The 20,988-nt window shown below is 39.3% G+C and overlaps 2 protein-coding genes across 4 annotated transcripts in view; both read right to left on the bottom strand.

The window, feature by feature from the left end:
* Positions 1 to 20,988, bottom strand: part of LOC308619537 (trimeric intracellular cation channel type B-like) — a 289,391-nt gene that overhangs the window by 178,364 nt on the left and 90,039 nt on the right. The gene's annotated exons all lie outside the window — the stretch shown is intronic.
* Positions 1 to 20,988, bottom strand: part of TMEM38B (transmembrane protein 38B) — a 116,375-nt gene that overhangs the window by 31,386 nt on the left and 64,001 nt on the right. The window contains exon 6 of one of the 3 annotated variants that reach the window (XM_081238438.1): positions 6,093 to 6,494. The exons of 1 other annotated variant lie outside the window; for it this stretch is intronic. In XM_081238438.1, the coding sequence (XP_081094564.1) occupies positions 6,279 to 6,494 (216 nt within the window). In that variant the 3' untranslated portion in view covers positions 6,093 to 6,278. Of the gene's footprint in view, positions 1 to 6,092; positions 6,495 to 20,988 lie in introns of those variants that run through there. One more of the 3 variants, XM_081238439.1, reaches the window with a different exon arrangement.

Genomic DNA, 20,988 nt, shown 5'->3' with positions numbered 1-20,988 from the left:
GTAGTATAGTCTGAAGTCAGGGAACCTGATTCCTCCAGTTCCGTTTTTCGTTCTAAAGATTGCTTTGGTTATTCGGGGCCTTTTGTTTTTCCAAACAAATTTTGAAATTTTTTGTTCTAGTTCTGTGAAAAATGCCAGTTTGATAGGGATTGCATTGAATCTGTAGATTGCTTTGGGTAGTAGAGTCATTTTCACAATATTGATTCTTCCAATCCAGGAGCATGGTATATCTCTCCATCTATTTGTATCATCTTTAATTTCTTTCATCAGTGTCTTATAATTTTCTGCATACAGGTCTTTTGTCTCCTTAGATAGGTTTATTCCTAGATATTTTATTCTTTTTGTTGCGATGGTAAATGGGAGTGTTTTCTTGATTTCATTTTCAGATTTTTCATCATTAGTGTACAGGAATGCCAGAGATTTCTGTAAATTAATTTTGTATCCTGCTACTTTACCAAATTCATTGATTAGCTCTAGTAGTTTTCTGGTAGCATCTTTAGGATTCTCTATGTATAGTATCATGTCATCTGCAAACAGTGACAGCATTACTTCTTCTTTTCCGATTTGGATTCCTTTTATTTCCTTTTCTTCTCTGATTGCTGTGGCTAAAACTTCCAAAACTATGTTGAATAAGAGTGGTGAGAGTGGGCAGCCTTGTCTTGTTCCTGATCTTAGTGGAAATGGTTTCAGTTTTTCACCATTGAGGACAATGTTGGCTGTGGGTTTGTCATATATGGCCTTTATTATGTTGAGGAAAGATCCCTCTATGCCTACTTTCTGCAGGGTTTTTATCATAACTCGGTGTTGAATTTTGTCGAAAGCTTTCTCTGCATCTATTGAGATGATCATATGGTTTTTCTCCTTCCACTTGTTAATATGGTGTATCACATTGATTGATTTGCATATATTAAAGAATCCTTGCATTCCTGGAATAAACCCCACTTGATCATGGTGTATGATCGTTTTAATGTGCTGTTGGATTCTGTTTGCTAGTATTTTGTTGAGGATTTTTGCATCTATATTCATCAGTGATATTGGCCTGTAGTTTTCTTTCTTTGTGACATCCTTGCCTGGTTTTGGTATCAAGGTGATGGTGGCCTCGTAGAATGAGTTTGGGAGTGTTCCTTCCTCTGATATTGTTTGGAAGAGTTTGAGAAGGATGGGTGTTAGCTCTTCTCTAAATGTTTGATAGAATTTGCCTGTGAAGCCATCTGGTCCTGGGCTTTTGTTTGTTGGAAGATTTTTTATCACAGTTTCAATTTCAGTGCTTGTGATTGGTCTATTCATATTTTCTATTTCTTCCTGAGTCAGTCTTGGCAGGTTGTGCATTTCTAAGAATTTGTCCATTTCTTCCAGGTTGTCCATTTTATTGGCATAGAGTTGCTTATAGTAATCTCTCATGATCTTTTGTATTTCTGCAGTGTCAGTTGTTACTTCTCCTTTTTCATTTCTAATTCTATTGATTTCAGTCTTCTCCCTTCTTTTCTTGATGAGTCTGGCTAATGGTTTGTCAATTTTGTTTATCTTCTCAAAGAACCAGCCTTTAGTTTGGTTGATCTTTGCTATCGTTTCCTTCATTTCTTTTTCATTTATTTCTGATCTGATTTTTATGATTTCTTTCCTTCTGCTAGCTTTGGGGGTTTTTTGTTCTTCTTTCTCTAATTGCTTTAGGTGCAGGGTCAGGTTGTTTACTCAAAATGTTTCCTGTTTCTTAAGGTGGGATTGTATTGCTATAAACTTCCCTCTTAGAACTGCTTTTGCTGCATCCCATAGGTTTTGGGTCGCCGTGTCTCCATTGTCATTTGTTTCTAGGTATTTTTGAATTTCCTCTTTGATTTCTTCAGTGATCGCTTCGTTATTAAGTAGTGTATTGTTTAGCCTCCATGTGTTTGTATTTTTTACAGCTCTTTTCCTGTAATTGATATCTAGTCTCATAGCACTGTGGTCAGAAAAGATACTTGATACAATTTCAATTTTCTTAAATTTACCAAGGCTTGATTTGTGACCCAAGATATGATCTATCCTGGAGAATGTTCCATGAGCACTTGAGAAAAATGTGTATTCTGTTGTTTTTGGATGGAATGTCCTATAAATATCAACTAAGTCCATCTTGTTTAATGTATCATTTAAACCTTGTGTTTCCTTATTTATTTTCATTTTGGATGATCTGTCCATTGGTGAAAGTGGGGTGTTAAAGTCCCCTACTATGATTGTGTTACTGTCGATTTCCCCTTTTATGGCTGTTAGTATTTGCCTTATGTATTGAGGTGCTCCTATGTTGGGTGCATAAATATTTACAATTGTTATATCTTCTTCTTGGATTGATCCCTTTATCGTTATGTAGTGTCCTTCTTTGTCTCTTCTAAGAGTCTTTATTTTAAAGTCTATTTTGTCTGATATAAGAATTGCTACTCCAGCTTTCTTTTGATTTCCATTTGCATGGAATATCTTTTTCCATCCCCTTACTTTCAATCTGTATGTGTCTCTAGGTCTGAAGTGGATCTCTTGTAGACAGCATAGATATGGGTCTTGTTTTTGTATCCATTCAGCCACTCTGTGTCTTTTGGTGGGAGCATTTAGTTCATTTACATTTAAGGTAATTATTGATATGTATGTTCCTCTTCCCATTTCCTTAATTGCTTTGGGTTCGTTATTGTAGGTATATTCCTTCTGTTGTGTTTCTTGCCTAGAGAAGTTCCTTTAGCATTTGTTGTAAAGCTGGTTTGGTGGTGCTGAACTCTCTCAGCTTTTGCTTGTCTGTAAAGGTTTTAATTTCTCCATCAAACCTGAATGAGATCCTTGCTGGGTAGAGTAATCTTGGTTTCAGGTTTCTCTCCTTCATCACTTTAATTATGTCCTGCCACTCCCTTCTGGCTTGTAGAGTTTCTGCTGAGAGATCAGCTGTTAACCTGATGGGGATTCCCTTGTGTGTTATTTGTTGCTTTTCCCTTGCTGCTTTTAATATGATTTCTTTGTGTTTAATTTTTGACAGTTTGATTAATATGTGTCTTGGCGTATTTCTCCTTGGATTTATTCTGTATGGGACTCTCTGTGCCTCCTGGACTTGATTAACTATTTCCTTTCCCATATTAGGGAAGTTTTCAACTATAATCTCTTCAAATATTTTCTCAGTCCCTTTCTTTTTCTCTTCTTCTTCTGGAACCCCTATAATTCGAATGTTGGTGCGTTTAATGTTGTCCCAGAAGTCTCTGAGACTGTCCTCTGTTCTTTTCATTCTTTTTTCTTTATTTTGCTCTGCAGCAGTTATTTCCACTATTTTATCTTCCACCTCACTTATCCGTTCTTCTGCCTCAGTTATTCTGCTATTGATATCATCTAGAGTATTTTTCATTTCATTTATTGTGTTTTTAATCGATGCTTGATTCATCTTTAGTTCTTCTAGGTCCTTGTTAACTGTTTCTTGCATTTTGTCTATTCTATTTCCAAGATTTTGGATCTTGGAAGTAGAATCTTGGATCAGCTTTACTATCATTATTCTGAATTCTTTTTCAGGTAGACTGCCTATTACCTCTTCATTTGTTAGGTCTGGTAGGTTTTTATCTTGCTCCTTCACCTGCTGTGTGTTTTTCTGCCTTCTCATTTTGCTTATGTTACTGTGTTTGGGGTCTCCTTTTTGCAGGCTGCAGATTCGTAGTTCCCGTTGTTTTTGGTGTCTGACCCCAGTGGCTAAGGTTGTTTCAGTAGGTTGTGTAGGCTTCCTGGTGGGGGGGACTAATGCCTGTGTTCTGGTGGTTGAGGCTCGATCTTGTCTTTCTGGTGGACAGGTCCACGTCTGGTGGTGTGTTTTGGGGTGCCTATGGCCTTATTATGTTTTTAGGTAGCCTCTCTGCTAATGGGTGGGGTTGTGTTCCTGCCTTGCTAGTTGCTTGGCATAGAGTGACCAGCACTGTAGCTTGCTGGTCGTTGACTGAAGCTGGGTGCTGGTGTTGGGATGGAGATCTCTGGGAGATTTTCGCTGCTTGATATTATGTGGAGCTGGGAGGTCTCTTGTGGACCCGTGTCCTGAAGTTGGCTCTCCCACTGCAGAGGCACAGCACTGGCTCCTGGCTGCAGCACCAAGAGCCTTCCATCCTCCCGGCTCAGAATAATAGGGAGAAAAAGTAGAAAGAAAGAATTAGTAGGAGAAAGAAAGGAAGAAGGGAAGAAAGGAAGGAAGGAAGGAAGAAAGAAAGAAAGGGAGGGAGGGAGGAAGGATGGAAAGAAAGAAGGAAAGAAAGGAGGGAGGGAGGGAGGAAGGAAAGAAAGAAAGAAAGACAGGAGGGAGGGAGGAAGGAAACAAAAAGTGGAAAGAAGAAGGGTGGGAGGGAGGGAGGGAGGAAAGAAAAAGAAAGAAGGAAAGGAGGAGCGGAGGGAGGGAGGGAGGAAGGGAAGGTAGGAAAAAAAGAAAGAGCAGGTAAAGTAAAATAGAATAAAGTGTGAAATATAGTAGCGTTACTAAAATTAGAAAGTAATTATTGAAAAAAATAAAAAAACGGACCGATAGAACCCTGGGACATATGGTGGAAGCAAAGCTATACAGAGAGAATCTTACACAGAAGATTACACATACAGATTCACAAAAAGAGAGCAGGGGGGAAAATCAAAAATCTTGCTCTCCAAGTCCACCTCCTCAATTTGGGATAATTCGTTGTAAAAAGAGGAAAAGGGCAAAAAGTCTGAAATCTTGCTCTCTAAGTCCACCTCCGTAATTTGGGATAATTCGTTGTAAAAAGAGGAAAAGGGGGGAAAGTCTTAAATCTTGTCCTCCAAGTCCACTTCCTCAAGTTGGGATGATTCGCTGTCCATTCATGCACTCCACAGACGCAGGGCACATCAAATGGACCATGGAGCTTTAATCCGCTGCCTCCGAGGCTGCACACAGACATTTCCCTGTCTCTGCTCTCACAGCTCCCGGGTCTCAGCCTTGGACCTGGCCCCGCCTCTGCGCGTAGGTCACCGGAGGGCGTCCGTTCTTCGCTCAGACAGGACGGGTTTAAAGGAGCCGCTGATTCGGGGGCTCTGGCTCACTCAGGCAGAGGGGAGGGAGGGGCGCGCAGTGTGGGGCGGGCCTGCGGCGGCAGAGGCCGGCGTGACGTTGCAGCAGCCCGTGGCGCTCCGTGCGCTTTCCCGGGAAAGCCGTCCCCGGGTCTCGGGACCCCGGCAGTGGCGGGGTGCACAGGCCCCCCGGAAGGCGGGGCGGACAGTGACCTGCGCTCGCACACAGGCCCCGCGGCGGCGGCGGCGGGCAGCGGCGGCGGCCCGCGCCCGTCTCCGAGGTCCGCGCCTTACCCGTGGCTCGCGCCTGTCTCTGGCGCTTCCCCAAGCAGCCCTCTTAATGCCCTCTCCTCGCGCACAAGGAAACAAAAGGGAAAAAAGTCTCTTGCCTCTTCAGCCGCTCCAGACCCTTTCCCCGGACTCCCTCTGGGCTAGCCGTGGTGCACTAACCCCTTCAGGCTCTCTTCCTGCCGCCAGCCCCAGTCCTCTCCCTGCGCTCCGACTGAAACCCGATACCCGAGCCTCAGCTCCCAGCCCCGCCCGCCATGGTGGCCGAGCAGACAAGCCTCTCGGGCTGGTGTGTGCCTGAGGGCACCGGTCCTCTGTGCCAGAATCTCTCCGCTTTGCCCTCCACACCCCTGTTGCTGTGCTCTCCTCCGCTACTCCGAAGATTTCCCCCTCCGCCACCTGCAGTCTCTGCCCGCGAAGGGGCTTCTAGTGTGTAGAAACCTTCCCTCCTTCACGGCTCCCTCCCACTGGTGCAGGTCCCGTCCCTATCCTATTGTCTCTGTTTATTCTTTTTTTCTTTTGCCCTACCCAGGTATGTGGGGAGTTTCTTGCCTTTTGGGGGGTCTGAGGTCTTCTGTCAGCGTTCAGTAGGTGTTCTGTAGGAGTTATTCCACGTGTAGATGAATTTCTGATGTATCTGTGGGGAGGAAGGTGATCTCCGCGTCTTACTCTTCCGCCATCTTCCTCCGGGCCCCCTACTTTTTCTAACATTCAAAAACACTAGCCTTTTATCAATATAAAACTATTTTAAAAATCACAATTGAATCCTTTATATATAACTTAGAAAAACCATTTCACATACACTCATAACACTCAGGAAATTACAATCCAGAAAGGGAGAGTCTCCCTGAAACAGAAAGAAATTCTCTTTTGGTCACCTCTAATCCTTATATATAATCTTTATTTTATATCAGTTGCATAGAAGTATTTATCACAATCTGACAGGTAGATAAGAAAAAGAAAGTTTTTTGCCTTCTAAAGCTCATCAAGTAAATTTAGTCAGTCTTCTTAGTATGTTTCTTTTGAACTTTATCTGAAGCATCAGCTATAGGTTTTGAGGTCGGTGAACCAGTACCACTGAGAGATGATTCTGTTTCACTTCTCTTTTCACATGACGAAAACCGCTGCTGCCAGCCAAACAGAATCCTAAACAATGTATCCTCAAAACAATCAAAAGGCGTAACATCAGTCCCTGTAATCATCATGGTTATCTGAAAAAAAAAGTTCAATTTTGAATTTAAATACAAACGTTTTCTGTTTCCTAAAACTGAGAGGGGAAAGTGAAAAAGAAGAAAAGATTCAAAACACTTTTTTTTTATTGAGGTGTAATTGACATATAACATTATACTAGTTTCAGGTGTACAAAATGATTCGATATCTGCATATATTATGAAATAACCACCACAATAAGTCTAGTTAACATCCGTCACCATTCACACACAAAAAAATTTTTTTATGTGATGAGAATTTTTAAGATCTACTCTCTTAGCAACTTGCAAATATGCAATACAGTATTACAACAGTTACCATGCTATACGTTACAAACTGATGACTTATTTGTTTATAACTGGAAGTTTGAACTTTTTGACTCCTTTTAACCCATTTCACTGAGCCCCCAACTCCACTTCTGGCAACCACTAATCTGTTCTCTGTATCTATGAGCTCGCGTTTTTTTAAATTTTAGATTCCACACATAAATGAGATCATACTGTATTTGTCTTTGTGTCATTTTTTTCACCAGGCATAATGCCCTGGTTATGATGTTAGCAGTGGGCTTGTCATATATAGCCTCTATTATATTGAGGTACATTCCCTCTACACCCACTTTGTTAAGAGTTTTTATTGTAAATGGATGAATTCTGTCAAATGCTTTTTCTGTATCTATTGAGATTATATGATTTTTATCCTTCATTTTGTTAATGTGATATAGCACACTGATTGATTTGCAGATGATGTACCATCCTTGCATCCCTGGAATCAATCCCACTTGATCACGATGTAAAATCTTTTTAATGTATTGTTGAATTTAGTTTCCTACTATTTTGGTGGGGGGTTTTGCATCTATGCCCATCAGGGATATTGCCCTCTAATTTTCTGTTCTTGTGGCATCCTTGTCTGGTTTTGGTTTCATGGTAATGTTGGCCTTGTAAAATGAGTTTGGAAGCATTCCCTCATCTTTTATTTTTGGAAGAGTTTGAGAAGGATTGGTATTAATTCTTGTAATGTTTGGTAGCATTCACCAGCAAAACTGTCTGGTCCTGAATTTTTATTTGTTGGGAGGTTTCTGATCACTGATACAATCTCCTTACTGGTAACTGGTCTATTCAGATTTTCTATTTCTTTGTGATTCAGTCTTGACAGGTTTTATGTTTCTAGAAGTATGTCTATTTCTTCTAGGTTGTCCACGTTGTTGGCATATAAGTGTTCATAGCAGTCTCAATCCCTTGTATTTTCATGGTGTCAGTTGTAACGTCTCCTCTTTCATTTCTGATTTTATCCACTTGAGTTCTCTCGTTTTCTTTCTTGGTGAGTCTAACTGAAGGTTTGTTAATTTTGTTTATCTTTTCAAAGAACCAACTCTTAGTTTGGTCTTTTCTATTGGCCTTTTAGTCTGTATTTCATTTATTTCTGCTCTATGTTATTTCCTTCCTTCCATTAACTTTGGGCTTCATTTGTTCTTATTCTAGTTCCTTAAGGTATAAAGTTAGGTTATTTGAGATTTTTCTCATTTCTTGAGGTAGGCATTTATTGCTATGAACTTCCCTCTTAAAACTACTTTTGCTGCATCCCATAAGATTGGAATGTTGTACTTCCATTTTTGTCTCAAGGTATTTTTTTGATTTCTCTGTTATTTCTTCACTGACCCACTGGTTGTTCTATAGCATTATGTTTAATTCCCACATGTTTGTGATTTTTCCAGTTTTCTTCCTAGTAAACAATTTCCAGTTTCATACTATTCTAGCTGGAAAAGATTCTTGATACGATTTTCATCTTCTTAAATTTATTAAGACTTGTTTTATGACCTAACATATGATGAATCCTGGAGAATATTCCATGTGTGCTTGAGAAGAATATGTATTCTGTTGCTTTTCGATGGAATGTCCTGTCTATATCTTTAGTTAAGTCTATCTAGTCTAATATGTCCTTTGGGGCAATGTTTCCTTCTTGTTTCTCTGTCTAGTGATCTATCCATTGTTGTAAGTGAGGGGACTTCAATAAGTCCCCTACTATTATTGTTTTGCTCTCTATTTCTCTCTTTAGGTCTGTTAACATTTGCTTTATATATTTATGTTGGTACATAAATATTTGCAAATGTTATATATCCTCTTATTAGAAATGACCCCTTTATCATTATGTAACGCCCTTCTTTCTAATTAGTCTTTGTTTTAAAGTCTATTTTGTTTGATATAAGTATAGCTATCCCAACTTTCTTTGGGCTTCCATTTGCATGGAATATATTTTTCCATCCCTTCACTTTCAGTCTATTTCTCTCCTCACATCTGCAGTGAGTCTCTTGCAGGCAGCATATAGATGGGTCTTATTTTTTTTTTATCCATTCAGCTACTCTATGTCTTCTGAATAGAGAATTCAGTCATGTTACATTTAAAGTAATTAATAAGTATGTACTTATTGTCATTTTGTTAATTGTTTTCTGGCTGTTTTGTAGTTCCTCTCTGGTCCTTTCTTCTTCCCTTGCTCACTTCCATTATGGCTTGATGACTTTCTCTAGTGCTATGCTTAGATTACTTTCTTGTTATCTGTTGTGTATATACTACAGGGTTTTGCTCTGTAGTTATATTTTCATATAACAACATATGTTAGTGACAGTCTATTTTAGTTGATAATAACTTAAGTATAAATGCATTTTAATGTTCTATATTTTTACTCTCCCCCTCAATGTTTGTTGTTTTTGATGTTACATTTTACATCTTTTTATCTTGTGTGTATCCCTTAATTAGTGTAGTTACAGTTATTTTGACTACTTTTGTCTTTCAACATTCGTACTAACTTTATAAGTGATTAATCCACTACCTTTACTATATATTAACCCTTACCAGTGAGCTTTATATTTTCATGTTTTCTTGTTACTAATTAGCATCCTTTCCTTTCAGCCTAAAGAAGTCCCTTTAACATTTTGTGTAAGGTCAATTTAGTGGTGATAAGCTCTAGCTTTTGCTTGTCTGGAAAAATTCTTTCTCTCTCCTCTAACTCTGGATGTAACTGCCAGGTGGAGTAACTTAGGTTGGGAGTCTTTTTCCTTCAGTGCTCTGAATATATCATGCCACGCCATTCTGGCCTGCAAAGTTTCTACTGGAGATATCTGCTCATAGTCTTATGGGGGTTCCTTTATACCATAACACACTGTTTTTCCATTGCTACTTTTAAGAATCTCTCTTTGCCTTAAACTTTTGACATTTTAATTATAATGTGTCTTGGTGGGATCTCTTTGGGGTCCCCTTATGTGGAAGTCTCTGGGCTTCCTGGATCTGCATGCTTGTTTCCTTCCCCCAGATTAGGGAAGTTTTCAGCCATTCTTTCTTCAAATAATTTTTCTGCCCCTTTCTCTCTCTTCTTTCCTTCTGGGAGCCCTGTTATGTGAACGTCAGTCCTCCTGATGTTGTCCCGTAAGTTCCTTAACCTATCTTCACTTTCTTTCATTCTTTTTCCTTTTTGCAGCTCTGATTGGGTGAGTTCCACTGCCTGGTCTTCAAGTTCACTGATGCTTTTTGCTTCTTCTAGTCTGCTGTTGAACCCCCCTAGTAAATTTTTTAGTTCAGTTATTATATTCTTCAGTTCTGTGACTTCTATCTAGTACTTTCTTATATTTCCTATTTTCTTTGTTGAAGTTCTCACTGTGTTCAATATGCATTCTTAATTTAATCTTCAGCAGAAGCAAATTAAGTTAGGTTCTGGAAAAAAATCTGTTCTCTATAAGTTTACACTTAATTAATGGAAAAGAACATAACTCATTAACAATAATACAAAATACCACATTCTTGAGTGCCAAATGAGCAGCATAAGCAAAAAAATACATTTAGTATTGAAAGGAAATAAGAAGATAAAATATCATTTACAGTCTACACCAAATGACCGAGAATACCTATTATTACTATGCACTTTAACATGTGCCAGAACTGTGATAAGTGTTTTGTATTACCTTATTCTCTTTAAATGTAATCCAAAAACTACTCTATTATTACTCTCATCATAGAGATGTGGAACTGAGGTTCTGACAGCTTAAGTAACTTGCTCAAAGTCACAGAGCTAATAAGTGGTTAAGCAGTTTGGAACACTCAGATTTTGAGTCTGCTCACTAAATACACTGCAGTCTATCATTATCTAAAGTCACAGACTTCCAGTAAATTGAAGAATCCTGCCAGTATGAGGGACTGTAGTAAGTCTCTAGCCATCCAATTTTTTCCATATATATTTATATGTATAAGCAACTGAGACACTGAGAGACAGAATGGAGTGCTACCAATCTTTTATCTGGCAAAATGTATAGTGTTCAGAGATATTTAGATTTGCTCAAGAAATTATACTGGTGCCAAAATGAACTTGGGACAACGTTATGGACTAGAATGGTTCCCAAAAGCCCATGAATTTCCAAGAGGCAATTCCTCCAGCAGATCTCAGATAATGAATCAAACTAGATATTTTTGGAATTAAATTTTCACAAGAGGTCCCTACATAATCAGCTTTCCTGAGGACATTGGAAACAAGAGTAAATTCTTATTATCTGCAATATAGTCTAGGTAGTGGGGAGTTGGAGACAAAGTGGGTGTCCATCACAAGAGGAATGGATAAGTGAAATGTATACTGTGTAATTGTTTAAAATAATAAATTGTAAAGTTATATGGAAAAATTCTTAAAATATACTGTTAGGTGAAAATGAGACAAAGAACAAAAGCTATAACGTACTATCACTTATATAAATATAAAAATGCATGCACACAGCATTGTGAATGTACTAAACACCACTGAATTGCATAAACAGCTGATTTTGTTATGCCAATTTGACCACAATAAAAATAAACAAATAACAAATAAACCTTTTTTTAATGCATGCACATAAACTACAGGCTAGCCATGACTAAATAGCTTATATCAGACTCAGTATCTCAACAAAATCAATATAAAAGACACAAATACATAAAACAACTGTAAAAAGACACTGGAGAACAACCAATACGGGTATAACCTGGTGGGGTTATGATCCCTAAAAGAAAGGAAGTTGAACAAAGTGAACTCCACATTTATCCTGGCTTTTTCTTTTAAGGACATGTGTCAATTCACAGCATAGGGAAATGAAATGCAGAAGTCCCAAATGGGTTAAAGAGACAGAGGCTGGAGTCTGAGAAGGCCAAAGCGTCTAGCACTTGAGAGCAATAACAGCTTAAAGAGGAGTGAACCACATTAAGTAAGCCCCCAAGTCCACGCGTAGTCTGTGCTGGAGGAGTTTACCAATGCTAAACTGTGCAAACATAGAAACAGATTTCAAAAACCTAGCAGAGAACAACAGCTGGGAGGCCAAAGAGCTGAGCAGCCCACTGCTTGGTTCTGGGAAGACAGGTTGGAGTTCAAAGCCAGGCAAGGTGGACCTGCCCAGGGGTACACCTCGGGCTTAAATTGAGACCCCCAAAAGGGTCACATTCTAGACGGGCAAATCTGAAACAGAATAGCACTAACAAAGCTTAAAATCCACAGGATTAAAATAATCTGCTTGTGCGTTACACCTGGCTGCCAAAAGAATGTTGAATGTAATCCCTGCCATCAAAAATCTTACAGACTAACCAGAGACAGCCAAGTAAATCAGTAATTACAAAACCATAAAGAGTAAGTGCAGTAATGGAGGTTTGCCCAGAAACGTTAAGTAAGGGATATGGATTTGGAAGTCATTACCATGCAAGTAAAAGGTAAAGGCATGAATTAGAATGTAATCACCTGGAGAGAATATAGAGTGAGAAGAGTCCAAATATAATGTTAACCTCCAAATTTATACCATTACTGGTTAATATCTAAGAAGAATTTCTTTAGATTAAATTATTCTTTAGAATAAATAGTTACAATGAGGTGTATTAGCATAATTATCCTGGTCATAGCTTGACTTCATGGACGGCCAACAAAAAACAAAAGAATTCAGGTCAAACAATGGTCCACTGTCAGGAAAACAGCAATGTCTTTTTACAAAATCCAAAAGAGATGAGTGTCAGGATCTAAAGTACTTCCGGAGAACATGAACTATACTAAGCATTTTTCAAGTTGAGTTTTAATAGAATCTCCACTCCCAGTAGATTCATCACTCAGCTAAGGAGTACTGCTGGCATCATAAATTACTGCTGAGATAGACTTATGAGGTCCATGGATGGATTTCTGTGAATTCAGCCTCTTCTTAGGGCTTAATTCAATAAGGTGACACAAATATAATGGTGACAAATGGAATGAACCCTTATTTTTCTATAAATAAAATATAAAACTGTCTCCCTACTTAGCAAACTATTAAAAGAAAAAGCATATTACCTAAATTAAACAGCATTTGACTTCATAGTCTCTTGCTTAAAAAGAGAAGTAAACCAAAGAATGTAGAAGCCCTAATCTGATATTTAAACATATCCTAAAATACAAATTAATTCCAGTAAAGAAACTGTTTGAGCTCTGCCACATTCTTTTTTTTTTAACATCTTTATTGGAGTATAATTGCTTTACATTGTTGTGTTAGTTGCTGCTGTATAACAAAATGAATCAGCTATACATATACTTATATACCCATATCCCCTCCCTCTTGCGTCTCCTTCCCATCCGCCCTATCCAACCCCTCTAAGTGGTCACAAAGCACCAAGCTGATCTCCCTGTGCTGTGAGGCTGCTTCCCACTAGCTATCTATTTTATAGTTGGTAGTGTATATATGTCCATGCCACTCTCTCACTTCGTCCCAGCTTACCCCTCCCCTTCCCCGTGTCCTTAAGTCCATTCTCTATGTCTGGGTCTTTATTCCTGTCCTGCCCCTAGGTTCTTCAGAACCATTTTTTTTTAGATTCCATATATATGTGTTAGCATACAGTATTTGTCTTTCTCTTTCTGACTTACTTCACTCTGTATGACAGACTCTAGGTCTATCCACCTCATTACAAATAGCTCAATTTCATTTCTTTTTATGGCTGAGTAATATTCCATTGTATATATGTGCCACAACTTCTTTATCCATTCATCTGTCGATGGACACTTAGGTTGCTTCCATGTCCTGGCTATTGTAAATAGTGCTGCAATGAACATTGTGGTACATGTCTCTTTTTGAATTATGGTTTTCTCAGGGTATATGCCCAGTAGTCGCATTGCTGGGTCGTATGATAGTTCTATCTTTAGTTTTTTAAGGAACCTGCATACTGTTCTCCATAGTGGCTGTATCAATTTACATTCCCACCAACAGTGCAAGAGGGTTCCCTTTTCTCCACACCCTCTCCAGCATTTATTGTTTGTAGATTTTTTGATGATGGCCATTCTGACCCATGTGAGGTGAAACCTCATTGTAGTTTTGATTTGCATTTCTCTAATGATTAGTGATGTTGAGCATCCTTTCATGTGTTTGCTGGCAATCTGTGCATCTTCTTTGGAGAAATGTCTATTTAGGTCTTCTGCCCATTTTTGGATCGGGTTGTTTTTTTTTTTTGATATTGAGCTGCATGAGCTGCTTGTATATTTTGGAGATTAATCCTGTGTCAGTTGCTTCATTTGCAAATATTTTCTCTCATTCTGAGGGTTGTCTTTTCGTCTTGTTTATGGTTTCCTTTGCTGTGCAAAAGCTTTTAAGTTTCATTAGGTCCCATTTGTTTATTTTTGTTTTTATTTCCATTTCTCTAGGAGGTGAGGCAAAAAAGGATCTTGCTGTGATTTATGTCAGAGTGTTCTGCCTTTGTTTTCCTCTAAGAGCTTTATAGTGTCTGGCCTTACATCTAGGTTTAAGCCCAGGTTTATCTCTGGGCTTTCTATCCTGTTTCATTGATCTATATTTCTGTTTTTGTGCCAGTACCATACTGTCTTGATTACTGTAGCTTTGTAGTATAGTCTGAAGTCAGGGAGCCTGATTCCTCCAGCTCCGTTTTTCTTTCTCAAGATTGCTTTGGCACATTCTTTATAAAACATCTCATGTTATATCATTTCAAAATATGCCCAAAAAAATGTGACCTAAAATATAAGTTCCTCAAAGGCACAAACAGTACTCATGTACTTTTATATCCTCTATAGTGCATAGCAATGAGAGTATCATGAATGAACATAACTTCTACCTCATATGAATAATTCAAAGACTATTACAATAAATCTATAGAAGCAAAATTTGCATAATTAATTTTTCTCTCCACCCAGAACATACTTCTTCCTGCCTCCATCTGCCCAAATCCAAACAATCCTTTGCAGGGCAACTGCAAAGTGTCTACTCCATTAAACCTCCCCCAATGCCCTCCAATAATTAACTTCTGGTACATGGCATATTCAGCCTGGTTTTCTGGTTACTCTATGCTTTCTTCATTGGTGACATCACTCACTCAGACATTAATAATTAATAACCTAAATGACCGTCAAATAAATCTTCAGATCCTCATTTTTATAAATCTCTTCAATAAGTTGGTTAAATAAACTGTTCATCTGGTAGTACACTCTTAGATAAATAAGTATGAGAGAATTAAATACAGAGAGACCTATGCAAGAGCATTTTAGTCATTTATCACTCAGTCAACAAATATATATTAAAAATCTACTACATGCACCAGACACAATGCTAGGGATACAGTGCTGAATAAAACAAACTTAGTCCGTATCCTCATAAAGTTTAAAAGTACAATGCCTCATATTTCTTTTTAGACAATAACATATTGAAGACAGAGTCTGTGTCTTATTCAAAGTTTACATGTCCAATTGTATCCCCCGAAAGGGCCTAATACCATTGTCCCTCATTCATGTATTCAACAAAATACTCTACTATCTGAATACACCTCTCAACAGCATGCAGCATAACTGACCAGTCCATCCTTCTTAATACCATCTCCTTGTTTTTAGCAGCTTCTTTCCCGTTTCTCATTCTGGATCTCCCTTATCTAAATATTAGAAAATCTCATGACTCTGTCCTCTCTCCTGTCTCACTCTATGCTTTTGTCCCTATGTAATGTAACTGCCACCCTAAGTTAATTTATAAACTGAATATAATCTCAATAAAAATACCAACAAATTTTATTATGGAGTTAGACAAACTGCCATTAAAGTTCGTAACAATATGCAAAAAAAGCGGGGAAAAAAACTGAAAATAAACAAACATGCCAGAATATCCAGATAAGACTGAAAAAGTGCCCAATTCTCTCTCTAAATAGGATATGCAACCAGACTTTAATTTTTGCCAATCTGATGAGAAATGGTATCTGAGTGTAATTTTCATTAATATGTTCCCAAATGAGCGTCACATGTTTTCATATGTTTAAGGGACATCATATCTTTGTTGTGTGAATTGTCTGTTGATAAATTTCTTTCAATTTTTTATTAGGTTTTTAATCCTTTATCCCTTAATTTTTCTTAACAGTTCAAGAATGTTTATGAACTGCTGAATATTCAGGGTTCTACTAGAGATATTTTTTACTTTTTAAGGCTAAAATCTTGTTGTGAAATATTTCTTAGAAATAAAAAGTATTTGGAATAGAGGAGTTTTTTTTCAATTTTTTTTAACTGAAGTATAGTTGATTTATTATGTCGTGTTAGCTTCAGGTGTACAGGACAGTGATTCAGTTTCTCATATTTATATATATATATGTGTGTGTGTATATGTGTGTGTGTGTGTGTATATTCTTTTTCCGATTCTTTTCTCTTACAGGTATTACAAAGTATTGAGTATAGTTCCCTGATACATACAGTAGGTCCTTGATGGTTATCTTTTTTATATATAGCAGTGTGTATATGTTAAACTTAAAAGCTTTTGTGCAGCAAAGGAAACCATAAACAAAACAAAAAGACAACCTACAGAGAGAAAATATTTGCAAATGAGGCACTAACAAGGGATTCATCTCCAAAATATACAAACAGCTCATACAGTTCAATATCAGAAAAACAAACAACCCAATCAAAAAATGGGTAGAAGTCTACATAGACATTTCTCCAAAGGAAACATACAGATGGCCAACAGGCATATGAAAAAATGCTCCATATTGCTAATTATCACAGAAATGCAAATCAAACCTACAATGAGGTATCATCTCACACCAGTCAGAATGGCCATCATCAAAAAGCCTATAAATAATAAATGCTGGAGAGGGTGTAGCAAAAAGGAACCATCCTACACTGTTGGTGGGAATGTAAATTGGTACAGCCACTATGGAGAGCAGTATGGAGGTGCCTTAAAAACTAAAAATAGAGAGGAGCTTCAAGATGGCAGAAGAGTAAGATGAAGAGATCACCTTCCTCCCCACAAATACATCAGAAATACATATACATGTGGAACAACTCTTACAGAACACCTACTGAATGCTGGCAGAAGACCTCAGACCTCCCAAAAGGCAAGAAACTCCCCACATACCTGAGTAGGCTAAAAGAAAAAAGAAAAAAACAGAGACAAAGAATAGGGACAGGACCTGCACCAGTGGGAGGGAGCTGTGAAGCAGTAAAGGTTTCCACACACTAGGAAGCCCGTTCGTAGGAGGAGACTGCCAGTGGCGGAGGAGGGGGGAGCTTCGGAGCCATGGAGGAGAGTGCAGCAACAGGGGTGCTGAGGGCAAAGCGGAGAGATTCCCACACAGAGGATCGGTGCCGACCAGCACTCACCAGCCCGAGAGGATTGTCTGCTCACCCGCCAGGACGGGTGGGGGCTGGGAGCTGAGGCTCGGGCTTCGGAGGTCGGATCCCAGGGAGAGGGCTGGGGTTGCCCACATGAACACACCCTGAAGGGGGCTAGTGCGCCACAGCTAGCCGGGAGGGAGTCCAGGAAAAAGTCTGGAGCTGCCGAAGAGGCAAGGGACTTTTTCTTGCCTCTTTTGTTTCCTGGTGCATGAGGAGAGGGGATTAAGAGCGCCGCTTAAAGGAGCTCCAGAGATGGGCGTGAGCCACGGCTATCAGCGCGGACCCCAGAGACGGGCATGAGACGCTAAGGCTGCTGCTGCAGCCATCAAGAAGCCTGTGTGCAAGCACAGGTCACTATCCATACCTCCACCCCCCTCCGGGAGCCTGTGCAGCCCACCACGGCCAGGGTCCTGTGATCCAGGGACAGCTTTCCCGGGAGAACGCATGGAGCACCTGCTGGCCTCTGCCGCCACAGGCTTGCCCCGCGTTCTGCACTGTTACCGCCGCCTCCCCCCTCACCGGCTGAGTGAGCCAGAGCCCCCGAATCAGCTGCTCCTTTAACCCCGTCCTGTCTGAGCGAAGAACAGACGCCCTCAGGCAACCTACACGCAGAGGCGGGTTCAAATCCAAAGCTGAACCCCAGGAGCTGTGCGAACAAAGAAGAGAAAGGGAAATCTCTCCCAGAAGCCTCAGGAGCAGCGGATTAGACCTCCACATCAACTTGATGTATCCTGCATCTGTGGAATACCTGAATAGACAACGAATCATCCCACATTGAGGAGGTGGACTTTGGGAGCAACGATATATATATAAATTTCCCTTTTTCTCTTTTTGTGAGTGTGTATGTGTATGCTTTTATGTGTGATTTTGTCTGTATAGCTTTGCTTTAACCATTTGTACTAGAGTTCTGTCTGTCCGTTTTTTTTTTATTTCTTAAAAAAATTCTATTCTTAATAATTTTTTTAATTGTAATCACTTTATTTTATTTTATTTTATCTCCTTCCTTCCTTCCTCCCTCCCCCCCCCTTTCTTTCTTTTCTCCCTTTTATTCTGAGCCATGTGGAGGACAGGTTCTTGGTGCTCCAGCCAGGTGTCAGAGCTGTGCCACTGAGGTGGGAGAGCCAACTTCATGACACTGGTCCACAAGAGACCTCCCAGATCCACGTAATATCAAATGGCGAAAATCTCCCAGAGATCTCCATCTCAACACCAACACCCAGCTTCATTCAACGACCAGCAAGCTACAGTGCAGGAAACCCAAGGCCAAACAACTGGCAAGACAGGAACACAACCCCATCCATTAGCACAGAGGCTGCCTAAAATCATAACAAGGTCACAGACACCCCAAAACACACCACCAGACGTGGACCTGCCCAAGAGAAAGACAAGATCCAACCTCATCCACCAGAAGATAGGCACTAGTCCCCTCCACCAGGAAGCCTACACAACACACTGAAACAACCTTAGCCACTGGGGACAGACACCAAAAAAAAATGGAAACTACGAACCTGCAGCCTGTGAAAAGGAGACCCCAAACACAGTAAGTTAAGCAAACTGGGAAGACAGAGAAACAGAGCAGATGAAGGAGCAAGGCAAAAACCCAACAGACCCAAGAAATGAAGAGGAAATAGGCAGTCTACCTGAAAAAGAATTCAGAATAATGATAGTAAAGATGATCCAAAATCTTGGAAATAGAATGGAGAAAATAAAAGAAACATTTAACAAGGACCTAAAAGAACTAAAGAGCAAACAAACAGAGATGAACAACACAATAAATGAAATTAAAATTCTCTAGAAGGGATCAATAGCAGAATAACTGAGGCAGAAGAAAGGATAAGTGACCTGGAAGATGTAATAGTGGAAACAACTACTGCAGAGCAGAATAAAGAAAAAAGAATGAAAAGAACAGAGGACAGTCTCAGAGACCTCTGGGACAACATTAAACGCACCAACATTCGAATTATAGGGGTCCCAGAAGGAGAAGAGAAAAAGAAAGGGACTGAGAAAATATTTGAAGAGATTATAGTTGAAAACTTCCCTAATATGGTAAAGGAAATAGTTAATGAAGTCCAGGAAGGACAGAGAGTCCCATATAGGATAAATCCAAGGAGAACCACGCCAAGACACATACCAATCAAACTATCAAAAATTAAATACAAAGAATAAATATTAAAAGGAGCAAGGGAAAAACAACAAGTAACACATAAAGGAATCCCCATAAGGCTAACAGCTGATCTTTCAGCAGAAACTCTGCAAGCCAGAAGGGAGTGGCAGGACATATTTAAAGTGATGAAAGGGAAGAACCTACACCCAAGATTACTCTACCCAGCAAGGATTTCATTCAGATTTGACAGAAAAATTGAAAGCTTTACAGACAAGCAAAAGCTAAGAGAATTCAGGACCACCAAACCAGCTTTACAACAAATGCTAAAGGAACGTCTCTAGGCAGGAAACACAAGAGAAGGAAAAGACCTACAATAACAAACCCAAAACAATTAAGAAAATGGGAATAGGAAGATACATATCAATAATTACCTTAAACATAAATGGATTAAATGCTCCAACCAAAAGACACAGACTGGCTGAATGGATACAAAAATAAGACCCATATATACGCTGTCTACAAGAGACCCACTTCAGACCTAGGGACACATACAGTCTGAAAGTGAGGGGATGGAGAAAGATATTCCATGCAAATGGAAATCAAAAGAAAGCTGGAATAGCAATTCTCATATCAGACAAAATAGACTTTAAAACAAAGACTATTACAAGAGACAAAGAAGGACACTATATAATGATCAATGGATCAATCCAAGAAGATATAACAATTGTAAATACTTACGCACACAACATAGGAGCACCTCAATACATAAGGCAAATACTAACAGCCATAAAAGGGGAAATCGACAGTAACACAATCATAGTAGGTTCACTCTGAAACCAAAACCAGACAAAGATGTCAGAAAGAAAGAAAACTACAGAGCAATATCACGGATAAACATAAATGCAAAAATCCTCAACAAAATACTAGCAAACAGAATTCAATAGCACATTAAAAGGATCATACATTATGATCAAGTGGGGTTTACCCCAGGAATGCAAGGATTCTTCAATATATGCAAATCAATCAATGTGACACCATATTAACAAATTGAAGGAGGAAAACCATATGATCATCTCAACAGATGCAGAGAAAGCTTTTGACAAAATTCAACACCGATTTATGATAAAAACCCTCCAGAAAGTAGGCACAGAGGGAACTTTCCTCAACATAATAAAGGCCATATATGCCAAACCCACAGCCAACATCGTCCTCCATGGTGAAAAACTGAAACCATATCCACTAAGATCAGGAACAAGACAAGGTTGCCCATTCTCACCACCATTATTCAACATAGTTTTGCAAGTTTTAGCCACAGCAATCAGAGAAGAAAAAGAAATAAAAGGAATCCAAATTGGAAAAGAAGAAGTTAAGCTGTCATTGTTTGCAGATGACATGATACTATACATAGAGAATCTTAAACATGCTACCAGAAAACTACTGGAGCTAATCAATGAATTTGGTAAAGTAGCAGGATACAAAATTAATGCACAGAAATCTCTTGCATTCCTATACACGAATGATGAAAAATCTGAGAGTGAAATTAAGAAAACACTCCCATTTACTACTGCAACAAAAAGAATAAAACATCTAGGAATAAACCTACCTAAGGTGGGCTTCCCTGGTGGCGCAGTGGTTGAGAGTCCGCCTGCTGATGCAGGGGACACGGGTTTGTGCCCTGGTCCAGGAAGATCCCACATGCCGTGGAGCGGCTGGGCCCATGAGCCATGGCTGCTGAGCCTGCGCGTCCGGAGCCTGTGCTCCGCACCGGGAGAGGCCCCAACAGTGAG

The sequence above is a fragment of the Mesoplodon bidens genome (genome assembly GCF_964165515.1).
Source record: "Mesoplodon bidens genome assembly, chromosome: 6".
NCBI classification, from domain to species: domain Eukaryota; kingdom Metazoa; phylum Chordata; class Mammalia; order Artiodactyla; family Ziphiidae; genus Mesoplodon; species Mesoplodon bidens.
The sequence above is the reverse complement of the archived record's forward strand: the minus strand, read 5'-3'. Positions and strand labels throughout refer to the sequence as shown.